General features: G+C 45.4%; 1 protein-coding gene across 1 annotated transcript in view; it reads right to left on the reverse strand.

Annotated features, from left to right (window-relative positions):
* The window catches only part of LOC136684537 (runt-related transcription factor 3-like), a 45,360-nt gene extending 23,685 nt beyond the window's left edge, over positions 1-21,675 (reverse strand). The window contains exons 1-2 of the mRNA XM_066659203.1: positions 21,522-21,675; positions 20,975-21,093 (exon numbers count right to left, since the gene is read on the reverse strand). Coding sequence (XP_066515300.1) covers positions 20,975-21,041 — 67 coding nt within the window. The 5' untranslated portion in view covers positions 21,042-21,093; positions 21,522-21,675. The remainder of the gene's footprint in view (positions 1-20,974; positions 21,094-21,521) is intronic.
* Between the last annotated feature and the right edge of the window lie 317 nt (positions 21,676-21,992).

The following is a 21,992-nucleotide window of genomic DNA, read 5'->3' on the forward strand; positions in this document are numbered from 1 at the left end:
TTACAGAGAACTGAATATAATCAGCTGGGCCTGAACACACCACACTCCTCACAGACAGTCACCCGGAGGAAACCCACACAGACACAGAGAGAACACACCACACTCCTCACAGACAGTCACCCGGAGGAAACCCACACGGACACAGGGAGAACACACCACACTCCTCACAGACAGTCACCCGGAGGAAACCCACGCAGACACAGGGAGAACACACCACACTCCTCACAGACAGTCACCCAGAGGAAACCTGGAGGAATGTCCTGTTGGAGCTCTGTTTGATTCCGAGTGAGCGCGAGAGCGCTGATGGAGACTTGCGTGGTCAGCAGACTCCTGTTTTGTTAAACTCAGTCTATCACATGTGCTTGTGTTGTGTTCGAAATGACGAAAAAACAACACGCAAACAACATCAGCTCCACATCTCACTGTTAACAGGACGAGGGAAGCGCCACCGCACACAGACACAGAGGGATCACAACACGTTTATGGACCCTTTGTTCTGAAGACGTATGCATGTGCGCATGTCCATTCCAATAGCTGCTGGGTTCTCAAGCGAGCTTATTTTTAAAAGATGCTTAAAAAGGAGAATGAAGGGCAGAAATAAACCTCTTTCTGGGCTGCAGCGCTCAGGGAGGGAGAGAGGGAGGGTCATGAGTTTGGGCGAGTTTGGTTTGTGGTTGTGTGTGTGCTTATGATTTTGCTAATCTTAAAAACAGTTTCTTCTGGTTCTCTCTCTCTCTCTCTCTCTCTCTCTCTCTCTCTCTCTATTTAGAGGTATCTTATATGTGGTGTTGCCTAATGGCTTGTTTGTGATGAGCTCTTTCTGCATCTGCAGGTGTTGAAGGTGTGGTTAGTTGATCGCAACGGATCTCTCAGTTTCTCATAAACGCCCTCTTTCATTAAAAACACAGATTATCAAAACAGCAGGGACACAACCTCTTAACCCTCTCAGCCATGCTGCTGACCTCAGGCCTGATGCCCACCCAACACTAGACCTTCCTGGTGTCTTTAAAAATGAAGGGTATTTATGAGAAATTTGCCCCTGTAGCTGTGTCATGATTAACTCTGAATCACACACCCCACTCCAGCTCTTTCTGATGACATTCCACTTTTCCACAGCCCTATAGAGACTGACATTCCTGATAAAACGCCGTTTCTATAATGTTTTGGACATGCAGCGCTATTAAAGCAACACTAGGTAACATTTAATGTTTTTGCTCTTGAGCTCCCCCTACAGGTGCAGAGTGTAATTCACTTGTACAGCCCTCTCCTGAAGCAAGGAGGTGGGCGGGTTGTGGTGGGGTGGGAGGGGTCTGTTTTCTCTCCTCCTCCACAAGTGACATAGTGCAGTTTCTGCAGTGCTGAGCCCAGAGTAACAAGGACAGAGTCTCTATTTTCTCTGTTACAGCTCAGAGGAGCATCACAGTGACTCTGAAGCTATAATTTTAAGGTCAAAACACAACCTAGTGTTGCTTTAAAAACACTCAGCATCCAATTAAAGCCAATCGTTTGTGTGGATACATTCAAACCAACCTCGAGTCAGCCGAGGTCATACTCAAGATCAGCTGCCATTCGTTTATCACGGTCCTGTTCGGCGGGTTGGCACGGAGACCACCCGGGAATGTGATACTCATAGACTTTGTGTAAGCATGAGATAGTGGACCATGTCGCTGTTTTTGTTGTGGCTACCGTGTTGCACTTGTGCTAGTCTAGCTAGCGCAACGATAAACCCAAAACAAGCCAGCTAATGAGAACCAGGCTCCACCACACAGCGGGTCCAATCAGAACGTGTTTATCCCAATGGGAAACAAAAAGGCGATGAGGTCATGACGACCCCGGGATTAGATCTGTGTGGGTTTAATTAATGCCGCCAGGAGCCGTCGGGACGGACGATTATCGAGAGCTGGAAGGTTTCTGCAGCACGTCTGACGAGAACTGTGTTCACGAGTGAGCGTGTCACAAAACTGGGCGGAGCCTATGTAAATGCTTTTAAGGCGTTGGAATCACATGCATGAGATTTTCTAAAGCTGCAGACCCTCTCAAGAAACTGGAGCGCCGACGAGGTACAGGCAGGTTTCACTGAAGTGGGAAAGTCCGTGTTTAGCTTCAGTGAGACGTGCTTCACTACAGGAGGCTCTTTAACTTCCTGTTGTCACTCAGTCAGTCCCCAGCCACCTTTAGTCTTATTTTACTTTAATGATTTTTTAATTGTTTTGTTAATTTTATTAGCAGCAGTCGTCTCCACAATCATTTTATTATGTTTTTCCTTTTGTTTTTTTCTATCTCTGTTACTCTTCATATTTTTATTATTTTATTTAAATGTTATGTTGCCTTTATTACGTTTTTTTTTTAATTTAGTTTGTTCTTAATGTTAAAAAAATAGTGATTGGCTTTTTACCTTGATTTTATTTTTTTTTATTAAATTATTTCTAAATCTTAATTCTTCTGTTAATTCTTTACTAATTTACTGTAAATATTTTCCTCTCCTTCTGCTCATTTTATTTAATCTGATTAAATTCCATGTTAATTTCTTTTCAATCCCTTCACACTGTAAAGTGCTCAGCTGCACAGAAAACGAGGGTCGCTCTCGATGTATTTCTGAGTGTAAATAAAGGTTGCCTGATTGGTTGGTTGGTTGATACGATGCGTACTAATCCTCCGTAGACGTGCACGTGAATTTCAGATGCCTGTCTCGTGTGAAATCCCTAAGGCCAACTCTGACCCTATCTCTTAACTTAAAGACAGGCGTCACAACACCACAAGGCATAAGAGAAACACAGGGGTTTAATCCCGAATCACTCCACACTCCCTAAGTAGTGCACTATACAGGTCTAAGACACATCATCCATTGTCTGTAAACCCTTATCCAGCTCAGGGTCGCGGTGGGTCCGGAGCCTACCCGGAATCACTGGGCGCAATGTGGGATCACACCCTGGAGAGGGCACCAGAGCTTCACACCTATGGCCCCCTACTGGACTGGTGTGATAATGCAGCTGTTTTCGTATACGAGGCCTAAACCTAACCCTCACCCAGCTGCTACGTCTATCTCTAACCATGATCCTCACTTACTGATCATTAAATAGCTTCAAATCCTAAAGGATCCTGGGGTGATCTAGTGGTGCACTAGGCCGAGCTACACAGTGGAGGCTCTCAGGTCATAGGTCTGATCCTCACTTTCAGATCTCTATGATGGTTATCGTCTCAGGTGTATTTTCTGGAGGTGGTGGGGACTGTAAAGCATTATGTAAGAGTTACCCACACCATCCAGTCCAGGACATCACTGGACCTGACTCCAACATTGGGAACGCACAATGTTTGTGATCGTTTCCGATCACGACGCCAGCAATGTGAAGTGCATACTTTCCAGTCCTTTTCCACGGCGGAGAGGGTCTCTCTAAAATAGCTGGTCTAGACGTTATAAATCCTGTTGACGTTTGTGCTCAGTGTGTCGGGCCATTTCTGTCCGTCACTGTACCAGTCGTTTCACTGGTAATAATTACGCAAGAGTCTTTTTCGCTTTGTGTGTGTGTGTGTGTGTCTCAGTCTGTCTGTCTGGTTCATACATGTGTGTGAGAGACAGAGTCTTGTGGTAATGCGCTTAGCATACACTCTCAGAGTTTGGTTTCCTTCACAGCTGTCACACACAATCACACACTCTCGTCTAACACGCAGACTGACTCTGGACGAACTCAAACTGTAAAATGCTCTCGACTTCTCTTCTGCGATCCGCAGCGTTGGCCGATAGAAGAGGATGAACGGGAGTGGCTGCACATGAGTGTAATGGCCATCTGTGCCAAGTTAAATCGGAGTGTTTCGGTACGTCGTAACAAAGCCAGCCACTGGAAGGTAGTGACCTTGTGTCTGTGGTTACGCCCTCATGCGTGCGATCTCACCCTCCAGCGCCCCAGGTGGCACTGTTCTGCAGATGACACCCTGTGCTCAGAGACTGCGCGTACACCGATGTCCTTTCTAGGATCAATAAAAGTACGACTTCCTAACATTAAACCCCTGAACCCAACCCCTCAGACCCCCACCAGACACCAAAACCCCAAAGACCCCGAGGACTTAAAGCTCTCTTCACTCTGTGGCCAGCTGGCCACCATCGAAGCCTCCGCACCCCACAGCCGGTGCTGGACGGACGGCTGAAAACGAGCAGACAGAACAAACCTAGTAAACGCGGCCCCCCCTCCTCACTCCTCCAAACGTTTACACCACTAATCAGCTCCAGACTCGCCGGGGCAGCGCTCTTCAAATGTGAACGATATTGGGCTTAATGAGACACAGCAGCAGACCCTCCACCGTCGCCCCATGCGCTTCTTATTAGCTTCCCTTCTGTCCAATACGGAGAACCTCCTAATATCTGGTTACGGATTTCGGTGCTCGTAGTTGGTCCTGATGTTTTTGGGGCAGGAGGCGAGCGAGAGAACAGCAGAACGCCTTTGAATGTGCTCCAGGCCAGCGATGCGTCCATTTCGAGGAGCACGAACCATGTGTTTATGAGATTAATAAACTGAAGCCAGTGTACTTTTACAGAGGGTAAACTACTTCCAGTGCTGGCAAATCAGCGGGCCAGTGCTCTGAAGGCCAGTGGGGTTGGGTGTGCTGTGCCAGAGCGGGTTTTCAGTTTCCTGAAGAAACACTGGAACTGAAAAGTGTTTGGCTAGAGATAGTGATTCTGACTCTAATCAACACAACCCCAAGAGTTTTACTGCGCTCCGGCTTCCAGAAGCTAATGGAGGTTAAGTGTGTTTGTTCCAACTTAGATGTACAACACTGTGTCACCGTGGTGGGACCCGCAAGAATACGTTTTCATTACATGTTATTATGTGTACAAATATTATAATCCATTCATTCATTCATTATCTGTAACCCTTATCCAGTTCAGAGTCGCGGTGGGTCCGGAGCCTACCTGGAATCATTGGGCGCAAGGTGGGAATACACCCTGGAGGGGGTGTCATTCCTTCACAGGGCAATACACATTCACACACTCACACCTATGGACACTTCTGAGTCTCCAATCCACCTACCAACATGTGTTTTTGGAGAAGAAACCGGAGCAAACCTAGAGGAAACCCAGAGGAAACCCACCCAGACACAGGGAGAACACACCACACTCCTCACAGACAGTCACCCAGAGGAAACCCACCCAGACACAGAGAGAACACACCACACTCCTCACAGACAGTCACCCGGAGGAAACCCACCCAGACACAGGGAGAACACACCACACTCTTCACAGACAGTCACCCGGAGGAAACCCATGCAGACACAGGGAGAACACACCACACTCCTCACAGACAGTCACCCGGAGGAAACCCACACAGACACAGGGAGAACACACCACACTCCTCACAGACAGTCACCCGGAGGAAACCCACGCAGACACAGGGAGAACACACCACACTCCTCACAGACAGTCACCCGGAGGAAACCCACGCAGACACAGGGAGAACACACCACACTCCTCACAGACAGTCACCCGGAGGAAACCCACGCAGACACAGGGAGAACACACCATTTTCCCCGTTTCATTTCCAGGATTTTATTTTTTAACATTTCTATAATGAAAGCTTACAAATATTCACCTCTCCTTCTGTAAAAGAGAATGTAATGTACCTTTAAGGAACACAACTGGACTTTAACAGCACTTTTCTGACAGTGTATTATAGACTGTTTGTGTAAAGGATGAATGAATAGGATGAATAGGGGACACACTGGAGCGGCTGCCCATGAATCTCAGCTCACCCTACCCCATGCCAGGCCTTGGCTAGAGAGTCACAACCCCACACCAGGGCTTAAAAACCCTGCAGCTGCAGTAATGAAACTCCATCCAGTCCCGTTTGTGACGAGCTGGAGTGCGGTTTACGCTCCAGAACTAATCACCCGCCATCAGCACCTGACCTCACTTCTGCTCTCATTGACGATTACCATCAAATCCTCACACTAAGGTTTCAACAACCAGTGCCAAGCCATTCCAGAACAGCAGAAGCCCTCACCGCTGCCCAGGAGCTGGTAGTACCTCCATTTCTAGACACAGACGAAACGAAGGACTGACTACAACTCCCAGTGACACAGGGCGATATCAGAGAGACATCTACAGCTCAGGTGACCCTTCGCTTCGTCTGACGCACTAAAATGGAAATGGAAATTGATACGTTAGCTCTGGAGTTGATGCCGTAATGATAACCCATCTATAACTGAGTCATAATTCATTGAGTCCAATGAGTCACTGAGCGCACGGACCGGCTTAACTCTACCTCTCTGAGTCATAAACAACATAAATCTCACATTCACAGCAGCTCCTCAGAACCAGCCACGCGTCAGTGATGAGCTTCATTCTCTTAAAGTCTTTGCCAACCGCCGTTTAATCAGAGCGTAACAGAGATCCAGGGTAAATCTAGAACAAACAGAATTTAAAGAACTTTGGAAATAGTAAGAAATGAGTCATTACACTGGTAAGTCACTGAAGCCTCCACTCTTCAAAATGACGGTTCTTTAAGGGTTCTTTAGTAAATAAAACGGTTCTATGTAGAGCCCTGAACACTTGAAGAACCTATAAAGGGTTCTTTCCATTGTGAAAAGGTTCTTCAGATCAATGGAGAATAAGCTGTAGATGGTTCCATACGGCACCTTTCAGAGGAGGGTTCTCCATGGCACCAAAAATGGTTCCACTGTTGATACAGTGTCAAGTTTTATACAGAACATACCACAGAAGAACCAGCACAGTCTCGTCAATCTAACGATGCACCCTTTAATCATGAAAAAAGATTCTTCAAGTGTTCTACACAAAGCCATTTTACTAAAGAACCCGTCTAGAACCGTCGTTTGTAAGTGTGTGTTCTCATGATGAATCTGTACTTATTTGACTAAAGCACGCCCCCCATTCTCAGAATTCGTATACGGTGTGTGCAAAATATTACTGACAGTGGGAAATGTGTAGTAAAGGCATTGGTGGTGGCTCTCGTGAATTTCTCACAGTTACCCACTTCATTATCAGCTTTAACATCAAACATTAATCTAACTCTTACCCTGTGCTAATCCTGCTTGTGGTCCCTAACCTTCCTCTTGTGTCAGGTTCTTGACCCATTTTTACCCAATTTTGACCCAGGTATAATTTTAAATCAGAAAACAAAAACATGTGCCAAATCTGGAATCATAAACCCTCTATACACCAACAGCCTACAGCTGGCTCCTCCTACAACCACTCGAGCTTCAGTTACAGGCTTCTATCTTTGTCTATTTCACAAAACAAGGAAAGACAGACATGTCCAGACATGTAAGGCCCAGTCAGTTTAGAGTTAGAGTTTTGTATCGTGTACATCTCCAGTTTACAGTCTGCAACAATGAACAATTAAAACCAGTCCTTTCATTGATAAAGAAGAATAACAAGGTCAACAAGAGGGAAGAAACAAACTGGTGGATAATTAAATGTTTTTGGGGGGTCTTATGGCTGATTTAAGACACGGGTCAAAACCGACCCATTGACATAAGACATGGTAACAGAAAGATAACACAGGAGGAAGGTTAAAGCTACATTACATTCTTTTCTACAGAAGGAGAGGTGAATATTTGTATCTTTCGTTACTGAACTGTAGAAATCACCCATTCATTATCTGTAACCCTTATACAGTTCAGGGTCGCATTGGGTCCGGAGCCTACCAGGAATCACTGGACGCAAGGCGGGAATACACCCTGGAGGGGGCGCCAGTCCTTTACAGGGCAAAACAGACACACACACATTCACTCACACACTCACACCTACGAACACTTTTAAGTCACCAATCCACCTACCAACGTGTGTTTTTGGACTGTGGGAGGAAAACGGAGCACCCGGAGGAAACCCACACAGACACAGGGAGAACACACCACACTCCTCACAGACATTTACCCGGAGGAAACCCACGCAGACACAGGGAGAACACACCACACTCCTCACAGACAGTCACCCGGAGGAAACCCACGCAGACACAGGGAGAACACACCACACTCCTCACAGACAGTCACCCGGAGGAAACCCACGCAGACACAGAGAGAACGCACCACACTCCTCACAGACAGTCACCCGGAGGAAACCCACGCAGACACAGGGAGAACACACCACACTCCTCACAGACATTTACCCGGAGGAAATCCACGCAGACACAGAGAGAACGCACCACACTCCTCACAGACAGTCACCCGGAGGAAACCCACGCAGACACAGAGAGAACGCACCACACTCCTCACAGACAGTCACCCGGAGGAAACCCATGCAGACACAGAGAGAACGCATCACACTCCTCACAGACAGTCACCCGGAGCGAGACTCGAACCCACAACCTCCAGGACCCTGGAGCTGTGACAGAGACAAGACCTGCTGCTCCACTGTGCTGCTCTCTCTCTATATGAACACTTAACCTACAGGGTGAGTCAAAAGTCAGAGGATAGCCTTTTAATTCAGAAATGAAAGGAAAAATGACATATCTGAATGCTCCTGAGAGTAATGGGTGAGGGGTCTATCCTTTAGGCTATGTCTGGAACATGGCCGCCATCTTGAAAACTGCAGTAATGGACTATGACTCACTGGGGTATTCAGATATGTCTTTTCCCTTTCATTTCTGAAATAAAAAGGTGTCTCATCCTGTAGAATATGTTGTATTCCTAACCAAAAGTATTGAATACACAGATTTTCTGAGAGTGTGACTCTAAACCTAACTCTAATCCTGACTCTAGGCCTCAGTCTAAGTTTAACTAAATATCTGACACACACTTTACAGAGATCCGGGTCCAAGCCTCCACTGAGCGAGCCAAGGGCGACAGTGGTGAGGAAATCTCCGTCAGAACACGAGGAAGAAGCCTTGGAAGGAACCATGGCTCACACGGGGAACCCATCCTCCTCGGGTCAAAGTCTAAACTGAAATTTAACCCTAAAACAATCCTTAAACCTAAACATGTCCAGACATGTAAGGCCCAGTCAGTTTAGAGTTAGAGTTTTGTATCGTGTACATCTCCAGTTTACAGTCTGCAACAATGAACAATTAAAACCAGTCCTTTCATTGATAAAGAAGAATAACAAGGTCAACAAGAGGGAAGAAACAAACTGGTGGATAATTAAATGTTTTTGGGGGGTCTTATGGCTGATTTAAGACACGGGTCAAAACCGACCCATTGACATAAGACATGGTAACAGAAAGATAACACAGGAGGAAGGTTAAAGCTACATTACATTCTTTTCTACAGAAGGAGAGGTGAATATTTGTATCTTTCGTTACTGAACTGTAGAAATCACCCATTCATTATCTGTAACCCTTATACAGTTCAGGGTCGCATTGGGTCCGGAGCCTACCGGGAATCACTGGACGCAAGGCGGGAATACACCCTGGAGGGGGCGCCAGTCCTTTACAGGGCAAAACAGACACACACACATTCACTCACACACTCACACCTACGAACACTTTTAAGTCACCAATCCACCTACCAACGTGTGTTTTTGGACTGTGGGAGGAAAACGGAGCACCCGGAGGAAACCCACACAGACACAGGGAGAACACACCACACTCCTCACAGACATTTACCCGGAGGAAACCCACGCAGACACAGGGAGAACACACCACACTCCTCACAGACAGTCACCCGGAGGAAACCCACGCAGACACAGGGAGAACACACCACACTCCTCACAGACAGTCACCCGGAGGAAACCCACGCAGACACAGAGAGAACGCACCACACTCCTCACAGACAGTCACCCGGAGGAAACCCACGCAGACACAGGGAGAACACACCACACTCCTCACAGACATTTACCCGGAGGAAATCCACGCAGACACAGAGAGAACGCACCACACTCCTCACAGACAGTCACCCGGAGGAAACCCACGCAGACACAGAGAGAACGCACCACACTCCTCACAGACAGTCACCCGGAGGAAACCCATGCAGACACAGAGAGAACGCATCACACTCCTCACAGACAGTCACCCGGAGCGAGACTCGAACCCACAACCTCCAGGACCCTGGAGCTGTGACAGAGACAAGACCTGCTGCTCCACTGTGCTGCTCTCTCTCTATATGAACACTTAACCTACAGGGTGAGTCAAAAGTCAGAGGATAGCCTTTTAATTCAGAAATGAAAGGAAAAATGACATATCTGAATGCTCCTGAGAGTAATGGGTGAGGGGTCTATCCTTTAGGCTATGTCTGGAACATGGCCGCCATCTTGAAAACTGCAGTAATGGACTATGACTCACTGGGGTATTCAGATATGTCTTTTCCCTTTCATTTCTGAAATAAAAAGGTGTCTCATCCTGTAGAATATGTTGTATTCCTAACCAAAAGTATTGAATACACAGATTTTCTGAGAGTGTGACTCTAAACCTAACTCTAATCCTGACTCTAGGCCTCAGTCTAAGTTTAACTAAATATCTGACACACACTTTACAGAGATCCGGGTCCAAGCCTCCACTGAGCGAGCCAAGGGCGACAGTGGTGAGGAAATCTCCGTCAGAACACGAGGAAGAAGCCTTGGAAGGAACCATGGCTCACACGGGGAACCCATCCTCCTCGGGTCAAAGTCTAAACTGAAATTTAACCCTAAAACAATCCTTAAACCTAAACATGTCCAGACATGTAAGGCCCAGTCAGTTTAGAGTTAGAGTTTTGTATCGTGTACATCTCCAGTTTACAGTCTGCAACAATGAACAATTAAAACCAGTCCTTTCATTGATAAAGAAGAATAACAAGGTCAACAAGAGGGAAGAAACAAACTGGTGGATAATTAAATGTTTTTGGTGGGTCTTATGGCTGATTTAAGACACGGGTCAAAACCGACCCATTGACATAAGACATGGTAACAGAAAGATAACACAGGAGGAAGGTTAAAGCTACATTACATTCTTTTCTACAGAAGGAGAGGTGAATATTTGTATCTTTCGTTACTGAACTGTAGAAATCACCCATTCATTATCTGTAACCCTTATACAGTTCAGGGTCGCATTGGGTCCGGAGCCTACCGGGAATCACTGGACGCAAGGCGGGAATACACCCTGGAGGGGGCGCCAGTCCTTTACAGGGCAAAACAGACACACACACATTCACTCACACACTCACACCTACGAACACTTTTAAGTCACCAATCCACCTACCAACGTGTGTTTTTGGACTGTGGGAGGAAAACGGAGCACCCGGAGGAAACCCACACAGACACAGGGAGAACACACCACACTCCTCACAGACATTTACCCGGAGGAAACCCACGCAGACACAGGGAGAACACACCACACTCCTCACAGACAGTCACCCGGAGGAAACCCACGCAGACACAGGGAGAACACACCACACTCCTCACAGACAGTCACCCGGAGGAAACCCACGCAGACACAGAGAGAACGCACCACACTCCTCACAGACAGTCACCCGGAGGAAACCCACGCAGACACAGGGAGAACACACCACACTCCTCACAGACATTTACCCGGAGGAAATCCACGCAGACACAGAGAGAACACACCACACTCCTCACAGACATTTACCCGGAGGAAATCCACGCAGACACAGAGAGAACACACCACACTCCTCACAGACAGTCACCCGGAGGAAACCCACGCAGACACAGAGAGAACGCACCACACTCCTCACAGACAGTCACCCGGAGGAAACCCATGCAGACACAGAGAGAACGCATCACACTCCTCACAGACAGTCACCCGGAGCGAGACTCGAACCCACAACCTCCAGGACCCTGGAGCTGTGACAGAGACAAGACCTGCTGCTCCACTGTGCTGCTCTCTCTCTATATGAACACTTAACCTACAGGGTGAGTCAAAAGTCAGAGGATAGCCTTTTAATTCAGAAATGAAAGGAAAAATGACATATCTGAATGCTCCTGAGAGTAATGGGTGAGGGGTCTATCCTTTAGGCTATGTCTGGAACATGGCCGCCATCTTGAAAACTGCAGTAATGGACTATGACTCACTGGGGTATTCAGATATGTCTTTTCCCTTTCATTTCTGAAATAAAAAGGTGTCTCATCCTGTAGAATATGTTGTATTCCTAACCAAAAGTATTGAATACACAGATTTTCTGAGAGTGTGACTCTAAACCTAACTCTAATCCTGACTCTAGGCCTCAGTCTAAGTTTACCTAAATATCTGACACACACTTTACAGAGATCCGGGTCCAAGCCTCCACTGAGCGAGCCAAGGGCGACAGTGGTGAGGAAATCTCCGTCAGAACACGAGGAAGAAGCCTTGGAAGGAACCATGGCTCACACGGGGAACCCATCCTCCTCGGGTCAAAGTCTAAACTGAAATTTAACTCTAAAACAATCCTTAAACCTACCTCTACTCCCAGAAAATAGAAGCTGCAGGGATGTCTCCTGTGGAAGGTTTCTCACAACAGTGTGCAGCACAGTTTCTGTGATTTTTCTTCAGGTTCATCACAGCCGGTGTTTATGGGGGGTTTAGTGAAACAGCGCCACCAGTGGCTGGGAGCTGATTGGAACATAACTACAGATCATAATGCTTCATTAAGTCAAATACATGATCATTCACAGAAATCCTGTTGAAAACAGCTCTTAAAGCCAGTGTACTGCAGCTCCCATTGCCTCTGAACGGACTCGAGCCTGTTGCCTTTCTCTTGAGTTTCTGTGAGCTATGGGTGCCGTGTAAAAGAATAATGCTGAGTGGGTATGTACTGTCTTCCTATGCCAGTAATGGGAGCATCTAAATGTAGCTATAGGAGGACTCCACACACACACACACACACTGGCATGGCCTGTATCTGCCTGCCTCTATACCACATAACCGCTAGAGGCTCCCAGACTCGGTTACACACTGTGGTCTCTTGAAGCCTGCTGCTTTATGCCTCACCTCACATCCTAGTTCTGGGGCCTGTTTGTATAAAGGGCTCTGAAAGGTCTGCACTGAATAAAAATGTTGCTTCCCTAAAGAACCTGTCAGTAATGAATCACGTGTTTGACGTTTGAAGAAGTTCCACTGAATGAAAGGTTTATTATCAGTCAAATGAACCGTGAGGTACAGCGTGTGGTGACTAAAGCATAGTCTTAGGTCCCCATCTCTTCTCAAGTTCTAAAAATATCTTTTATTCTTCATTAAAGTGAGAGATTTTCAAATAAAAAAAAAAAATGCCTTGAAAATGTTGTAGATGTAACACCTCAGTTGCGGTTTATCTAGAACTCTCTGCTTTATAAATATGTCCTCGCCTCTGTCTCCAACCACTGGCCTGTAGCTTGAAAGCCCCTCCCCACAAACTGATGGGACTGGTTACTCAGGCGTGTGATGTCAGAAACCCTGACGGTCTGAATCCCTGTGTTTGAGCCTGTTGTAAATACACCACCACGTGGTATGACCGCTTTTCTCTCAGAATACATCTTCTAGCATGAACGCCACCACACACACACACACACACACACACTATGAAGACTAAACCCTGGTGTAAAACTGAAGGGGGGGGGGGTCTTTAAAGCAACACTATGTAATATTTTTACCTTAAAACACCATTCTATTTTATATTATGGTGATGCTTTACTGAGCTGTAATAGAGAGAACAGAGCCTCTATTGTTGCTACACTTGGGTCAGCATAGTAGAAACCGCACTATGTATCTTTGGGAGGAGGGTAGGGAACCACCCAATCTCCCACCCCCTCTATACTGGCTTCAGGACAGTGGTGTAAAAATTATTTAAATTCTGCAACTTTAGAGGGAGCCCAGGAGCAAACCCTCAGTGTTTCTTTGAGTCCAGTCTTTACTCACTATCACTGACTGAAGGCTTTAACTTTTAATTTTACATCAAGGACAGAGTGGTACACTCCTCGGTTCCTGAGCTGGGAGATTAGGGAGAGGCTGGATATTCAGAAATGTCTCACTGGAGGCTTTCAGAGCCGCTGCTCTACTCTTTGTACTTCTTTTCAGGTCGTGTTGAATATTAATAATGAGCGGACCAATAGAAATGGTGGTGACCGCCCTCCTGTCTGGGGAACACTGATGGAAGACTGCAGGAGGCTCACCTGCCTCGAGCCCAGTCATCTGCCCTCCATACCCTTTACCCCCTTAACTCCATACCTTCTCTCCACACCTGTGGCCCCTGTCGTCTGCTCCTGGGTATTTGATGGGACTGATTCAGCACAGAGCTTTACTAGAGACAGACTCCAAGGCCGCTTCTACCTGCCGTTTTAAATTAAAACTGTTTATAATGTGTTTGAGCAGAGGAAGACGGTCCCCTATGAGTCTCGGCTCCTTCCCAGGCTTCGAGGGAGATTTCCCCGCCGCCGTCGCCTTTGGCAGCTCACCTGGGGATATTCATTTAAATTCAATTGAACTTGTTTTACTTCTCAGCTTCTGTGAAGCAGCTCAACAATTACATTTGACTTGACTTCACTTGACTGACAGTCATTAAAACCTAAGCTTTCAGAGCGGGTAGGTCTTCCTCCAACCTGCTGATGTGAGAAAACTGTAGAGAGCAGTGGTATTTAACGATTCTGTGCTTGTGTATGTGCGAATACTGGTTTAATCAGTAGTTCTCCCTTTCCCTTATGTGTGTGTGTGTGTGAGAGTGAGAGAGAGAGAGAGAGAGAGAGAGAGAGAGAGAGAGAGAGAGAGAGGCAGACAGACAGAGAGAAGGTAGTGGAGCATTAATAAGCTGTTGTTCCAGAGCAGCAGGTGTGACCTCATTGTGGTTACTGTTGAGCAGCAGAAGCAAACAGGGTCTGCATCAGATTAGCACGCTACACACATTCATATACATTTATATACATGCCGCACACTCGCTCGCTCGCTCTCACTCACTTTCCAACACGCCGCTATTTTCTAATTTTCTCCGGTTGACGTCTGCCTCTGATTCTAGCTGGTTGCGACTTTGCAGAGTGATGCACAATTCTATTAATTTTATAAGAAACTGAAACACCATTTCCCTCCTCTTTCAGAAACATCTCCTTCTCCTCACTGTTGTGTTTTATAAAAAACGAAGGTGACTTTAGTGTCGTCTGTCCATTTATTACTAGAAGGTCCTGAAAAAAACATCTCGACTCCAAAACAACAACAACAACAACAAACAAGAAGTGTGTACACAGCTGGTACAAACCCCTCGTCCAAAACGAGCCAAAACAGGGCCGCGTTCAATTCTCCACACGGCTGTTTCAAGGCTCTTAATAAAACCAGGAGGAAAGGCGCAGTACACATTAGAATGGATGATTTCAATTGTGTTTTAATGGAGACAGCAGTAAATATGACAGCATTTCCCTCTCTCTCATCTCTTATCATCCTTTGTCTGTGGAGGTATTTCATCTACACACAGACTCAACGAGACACAGCCGAACAGAGCTCTGGGAAATAGGCCTCGATGGTGACAGTCTGCTGTAAGAGACTGTGGGGTTATTTGGGGGAGCAGTCTTAGCAGGAAGTGGTGTATTTAGAACGAACAGTGGTGTCAGGGTTTGGAATATGAGAATTATACCTGTGTTCTAATGGAAGTGAAGTTAATTCATGAATTTGAGAAGAGTCCTGCACTGTAAAAAATGTCTGAGAATTTTATGGTGGAAAACTGTAAAACCACGACAGTAAACGACTGTAAAAATGGTGAAAACAGTGAAATACCGTAAATACTTTATCAGCCAAAATACAGTTTTTTACATCCCTTTACTGTAAAAATTACATTATTTCACTGTTAAACGCACAAACCATTAGGGGGCAGTACCAGTGTCCAAGGACTGGGAGGAGCTGAGACTCATGGAGCTCCCAGCATGCCTTGCTTCTCCATATTTTCTGTGATTTTCAGAATTTCTTTGTTTTTTTCTGTCTTTGAGACTTTTTGGGTTGCATTGGGGTGATTAGTTTGTGCATGTGTGTGTGTGTGTGAGTTTCTGTGCATGTTGTGATGAGGTGTGTGTTGGTCAGGAACGTTCACCATCAGCCTGTGTTCCGAGTGCTGGAGTGTGGCGCCCAGACACTGCACATTTCTTTGGTTCTTTCGGCAACATCCGTTTAAGGGCCGAATATAGGATACGTTTTGACTTTATCTAAATACAGCTGTGTCTCAGTCTCCATTCTCTAATTTGTCACACTATTTACGTTAATTTTATGGTAAAAATATGTTTCTTTGTTATTTTTATGTAAATACTAAGGCTTTTGTAAAACAATGTCATATCTGTGTTTTTAACAGAAAAGTACTGTAAACAAAACAGCTCTTAAATTAATGATTTGCCAAAAATGTGACGGAATATTTTACGGTGAAATTCTGGCAACAACAGCTGCCACTTTTTTACCATAAATTTTACAGATTATTTCTACACTGTGTGTTTTGGCAGAATAAATATAATAACTGTCTAAAAATAACAAATAAAAACCAACAGCAATGATGAAATATCTCCATTGTTTTTCGTTCTTGTTCTCAGTTAAAAGTCAGGACGGGTTCGTCTTTCTCCCGTGGAATTACTGCTTTCTGCGGATCAGAGGAACCCACAAACCAGGTCGTCCATTTCTTAAACTGAAATAAAACACATAACGTCCTTGATTTTACTAAATATTTCAGAATAAAACAGCGATAAAGACTCTAGCTCCGAGCCGGTTCCTGAGCACAGTCCTCTTCACGTCAGCGACAGACGAGTTGATTCAGAAGCTTTCAAACGAACGCGGGTTTGTCATTTCTACATTTTGATAATATTCCTGAATGAAACCACACATCTCACTGTGTCTGAGAAGTGCGCGAGAACGTTAGCGGCGCGCTAACCACTGGGGTGTCTGACTTCCTTGAGGTGGTTCATATGTGAAAAGCTTCAAATGGAAGAAGTAATTGGCCTTTGGCTTCGCCGCTGGTTTGATTTTCTGGGTTAAAGCTGGAAAAAGGATATCTCAGAGCACTGATGATTTCCAGCGGTGATTACGGGAGGCATTTAAGTTTCTGCCTCAAACGTCAGCGGCCAGTTCTCTCCACACCACAGGAACATTACCCACCAGAGAGTCAGTCAGAAACAGAGCCGCTGACTTGTGACCACGGCCCGCTTCGTCCCCCGCTGACGGCGAGGCATGTGTCGTTAGTGGTGAAATGAGGTAAACGGGAGACGTCTGTCACTTTTACAAACAGAACTATTTCATGGTGTTTTTGAGACTACTGCAGTGATAAAAGACATCTGAGAGTCGTTGTAGCTTTCAAAGCGATTATGAACATGTTTAAAAAATGCACAGAAAATAGTTTGGTTTCAAATGCATTGCGCACCACTTTTAAGAATTTTGAAACTTTCAAATTTACATTTCAAAATCAGCAGTGCGTTTTTAAGAGTTAGTTTTTATTCTCTGTCTGAACTGGAGCTGTATTCTGACAGATATCACTGTGATAAACAAAAAGGGCATATTCCATTTACATTCTTTCAAAAATGAAGCCAAATTTTTCAAATTAAATTTCACAAACAGAACAAAAGCAGCACACGTAGTTTGTGAATTGTTTCTCACGAAAATGACTGTAGACGTGTGAACGTGAGTGGGTGAGCACTTGTGATTTTGGAAATGCCACAAAAGAGGAATAGTAAGAAAGCACACGAGAGAGAGAGAGAGAGAGAGAGAGGAGAGAGAGAGAGAGAGAGAGAGAGAGAGAGAGAAAGAGAGAGAGAGAGAGAGCGAGAGAGAGAGAGGGGGAGAGAGAGAGTGATAGAGAGAAAGAGAGAAAGTGAGAGAGAGAGAGCAAGAGAAAGAGAGAGAGAGCGAGAGAAAGAGAGAGAGAGCAAGAGAGAGAGAGAGAGAGAGAGAGAGGGAGGGAGAGAGAGTGATAGAGAGAAAGAGAGAGTGAGAGAGAGAGAGCAAGAGAAAGAGAGAGAGAGTGAGAGAGAGAGAGAGCAAGAGAGAGAGAGAGAGAGAGAGAGAGAGAGAGAGAGAGAGGAGAAAGAGAAAGATGAGAGAGAGAGAGAGAGAGAGAGAGAGGAGAGAGAGAGAGAGAGAGAGAGAGAGAACAAGAAAAAGCAACTCTGCAAACAATTTGGGGTTGGTACTGCCTCTCCCGAGTCTGTCTCTGATTAACTCGCCCCAGCCGCAATCGAGCGGGGGATTTTTCAACTTTTCTCTTTTCTTCTGTCATTTTTCTTTTCTCCACTTTTTCTTTTCCTTTCTTTTTTTTTTCCTCCTGGATGTCACCGTCACCCGGAGAGGAAGTGCGAGACGTAGCCCTGTGAGATTAATGGCCTTGAGAGAGAAACTCTAATTCCCTCCCTTTAAAAGAACGCCATGTCATGAATTTTAGCGGCGGATTACAAATGTAAACCCTTATGTTTTGTTTTTCACTGCTCTCTTGCTACCGCCACATGGGGATCATGACGTCTGGCTCCTGGTTCTGATCACGGTCGACCCTAGTGTTTACACAAACGCACTGAGCTTAGTGTGATTAGACCCATTCAGAAAAGAAGTCCCGGTTGAATTGTGTGCAGAAAAAGCTTAAGAGGAATAAAGCGACTCAATCAGTGGTCGCAGAGAAAAGCCTCGGCCAAACGACTTTAGCGGTGACTAATCACAAACGGCATTTCGGTTCTGGCCGTTCGCAGAGATTCATTCACCCAGTACGAGTCACTGGAGGCCTCAGAAACATCGGCCAAACTGTACCACTCTTAAAAACCATTTCCCTTGCGCCAAAAATGACAGTTATATTTTTAACTACTCGAAGTCTTACCACTCAGGTCTGTGCTTGACCACTTCTCCACAGCTCAGGACCCGACTTCTCTGAAACCAACGACTGACATACACCCAAATACCCAAGTCCCGATCTCTGATCTAGGCTCAGTCTTCTAGATTTCATCACTGGCCTTCATCGCTACGTGCTACAACCCACAACGGACCCCAGCATCGGAAAACAGCTTACTGTCAGCATCCTGTAACACAGCAATCAAAGCCCCTGGTCATTGTCTTTCAACATTGAAACTTCTACATCGCTGACCGCCGATTACAAAGCACTTTTGTTGACGTTGCACAAGACTGCAGTATTGAGATTGATTTTGTTCCCTCGCTGAAACAAGAGCAGAAATCCTGTAGATGATGCACATTCGAAACTTTCAGTTGAACCACATTTGCGTTTGCACATAGAGGAGGAAATCGTTTATTATTACGATCTGATTGTTGGTGAAGCATTGTTATCAAGTGTGAAGTCTCATTGTTTGAGCCGATGAGAAACAGAGAAGGATCAGAAACCGAAGCCTTTTTGTTGCAGAATCTTTTTCTAATGAGAAGGTTATCACAATTACAATGTTATAACCATGTAACACTTTAGTAATTACATAGCTACACGTTTGAAATTGCAAACACACTAAGCCTTACATTTTAAAAACCATCTGTTCTTCTTCCTAGTACAAGTCTTTGTAGCGCAGTGCCGCAGTAAGAAATGGCCCTTTCTGAGGAAGCATCTTGATGGCAAAAAGCAGCGTAGCAAACAAACACACCCTGAAGGCCCACTGACCACAAAAAGGCAAGGAGAGTACACTCGCCGTGGGGAGTAAGTGCACGAGAAGTGGACTGGTTTTGTTTTATGGTTTCTGAGTTCCAGTAAAGGTTGGTCTAGGTGGTGCCACCCATGTGCTCAGCTGTGAGGATAATGCATGGGGCGTCGGGTGGAGGCCATTACTCGACTGCACCATCAGTGTTCCAGTCAAACTCGAATGCACAAGAGTACAGACAGTGCTAGTGCAGGACTGTGCCGATGCGACGTCGTACCTTGCACTGTAAGAGCCCCCTTAAATATAAAGCACTGTTAAACAACCGTCATGGACGTACTGGAAGTACAGATACTGGAAGATCCTTCCTTTCAATAGCATTACACACTTTTGACTACATTATTTAAAAACATAAACAGATTTAATAGCCATTTAATGTGTATTGCAACAGCTGTATCTAGTTACATAGTTATTACTATGTAATTACTGAAGTATAACATTTTAACATCTATTAATGAATTATTGAAGACTGCAGTTTAAGTGGTTAAAGGCTGTCCATAACGCATTTGTAAAGTCATCGCTCGTCCTTACAAACTACAAATAACACAACTTTCAACTTTTCATAGTTATTACTGTGTAGTTACTACAAAATAAGCCTTATAACTGATTAATACGCCTGCAGTGTAAATAGATCTAAGCTTCTCTAAAGTTTAGCTGGACTTTACAGCTACTGTCCAGATCACAGTTGCAGAGGCGATGCAGATAACCATTCATCAGTTTCATAACCGTGAGCATATTACTATGTATTTATCCTAGTTCCTGATCATTAATAAGCCACTGAATAATACGTCTGCAGGGTTAGAGCCTAAATGCAGTTGTTATGGTTAAAAAAGACGTCGCCACAACTGTCCGAGCCAAACACAACGATGCAGTTAATAACAGCTATTTTTTCTTTTTATAAAATCAGTCCTCATTTTTATATAATTACAAACATAGACTTCACATTTGATCATTGGATCTGAGTTCTATGCTTTGAGACCAATAACAGAGTAATAAACCTGCAGTAAAAGTGGCTAAAAAACATTGCCGAAGGTGAGATGGTCTTCACCACAACTGTCAAAATCCCACTAAAATCAGTGCGGCCTAAAACTGCCTTTTTTTTGTAGAAATTCATTGGACGTATTTCTTTGTTAATTATAATATAACATTATGTTATTATCTTCATAGTAGCTTCCATTTTGAAATAAAAAAGTAAAAAACGAGTTCCACAACAGTAACATAGTTGTTATGTAGTAATAACAATGTAATTACTGAACATGAAGTTGAAAAGCAGCTCAACGCTGATCCCTCAGCTGAAGCGACTGAAGACAATGGCAAACTGAAGCTGGACTTCACCCCAACGGTCTCGATCACACATGCAGAGGACCTGCTAAAAACCCTCGCTTCTAAGCAGCTTCCACTTGTTCACGTTTACACATTTCCACCCCATAACACTTGCAACCGCCGTCATCACACGTCTCACTAATGACCCAACTACTGCTTCCATTTCCACCAGAAAGAGAGCGAGAGAGGACCCACCTCGGAGCAAAGTCGGGGAGTAGTTGCTGAAGGAGTCAAAGATGCTGTTAGAAGCCATGGGTCGCATCCAGGAGGGCTTGATCTTGTGCCGCCGCTGCCCTCTCTCAAGGAGCCACAGCCTGCCGAGAGGAACGGAGGATGAGAGAGAGAGAGAGAGAGAGAGAGAGAGAGAAAGAGGAAGAAAGAGAAAAGAGGCTGTAAGAACTGCTTGGAACAAGAAGCTCGCTTGTGACCAAGAATTTGGGGGTTTTGTGATTGCCGCAGGAATCTTTAGCCACAAGCCCGCTAACTGAACAGCATATGCGCAGTGGAGTATAGAGAAGGAAGAAAAAAGAAAAAGAAAAATGCACAGGGGCGAATTAACCCTTTGAACTCTAGGCTTATTATATAGTTATTACAATGTAACTACTATTTATTACATAGTAACTACCATGAGACAGAAGTGTAGGGCTTATATATGTGACTCAGGGCCTGTACAGAGTAGACAAGCACTAAAAGCAAGAAACTGAACAAATCTGAGAGCTCTGAAAGTGAACTTATCCCTTACCTGTTTCACTCTAGTGCTCCTCTATCTCTCTTTCTCGTTCTCTCTGTCTCTCGCTCGTGGTTTCTGGCCCTAACGGTGTGGTTTCTTGGAGTGGTCTGAGGGCAGCCGTCTCGAGGTCCAGGTGCGTCTGCCGCTGCTGTTGTCGTGGTGATTGCCGTGGCGACGGCCTGTCAGTCTCTCATCTGAGGTCACGGCTCCCGCGCCGATGCTGCCACTCTCCGGTGCCCCTCTCTCATTGGCGGAGCCGGGGACACGTGACGCGTGAAGTCACAGAAGCGCTCCCTCCCGGTCGACTTTTTTCTCTTCTCTCCTCCGTTTCTCAGCAGCGGTTTGCTCTTTCTTTTTCTGTTCTCCCACTTTCTGATTGGCTAGGAAACACAGCTGAATGACTGCTGCCCTCCGTCGTACTTTCAAGAAAAGGAAGCCTCAAGAAGACTTGCTGAGACCGACGCGAAACAGAAAACACACAAG

This window comes from Hoplias malabaricus, unplaced genomic scaffold, assembly GCF_029633855.1.
Source record: "Hoplias malabaricus isolate fHopMal1 unplaced genomic scaffold, fHopMal1.hap1 scaffold_129, whole genome shotgun sequence".
In the NCBI taxonomy this organism is placed as follows: domain Eukaryota; kingdom Metazoa; phylum Chordata; class Actinopteri; order Characiformes; family Erythrinidae; genus Hoplias; species Hoplias malabaricus.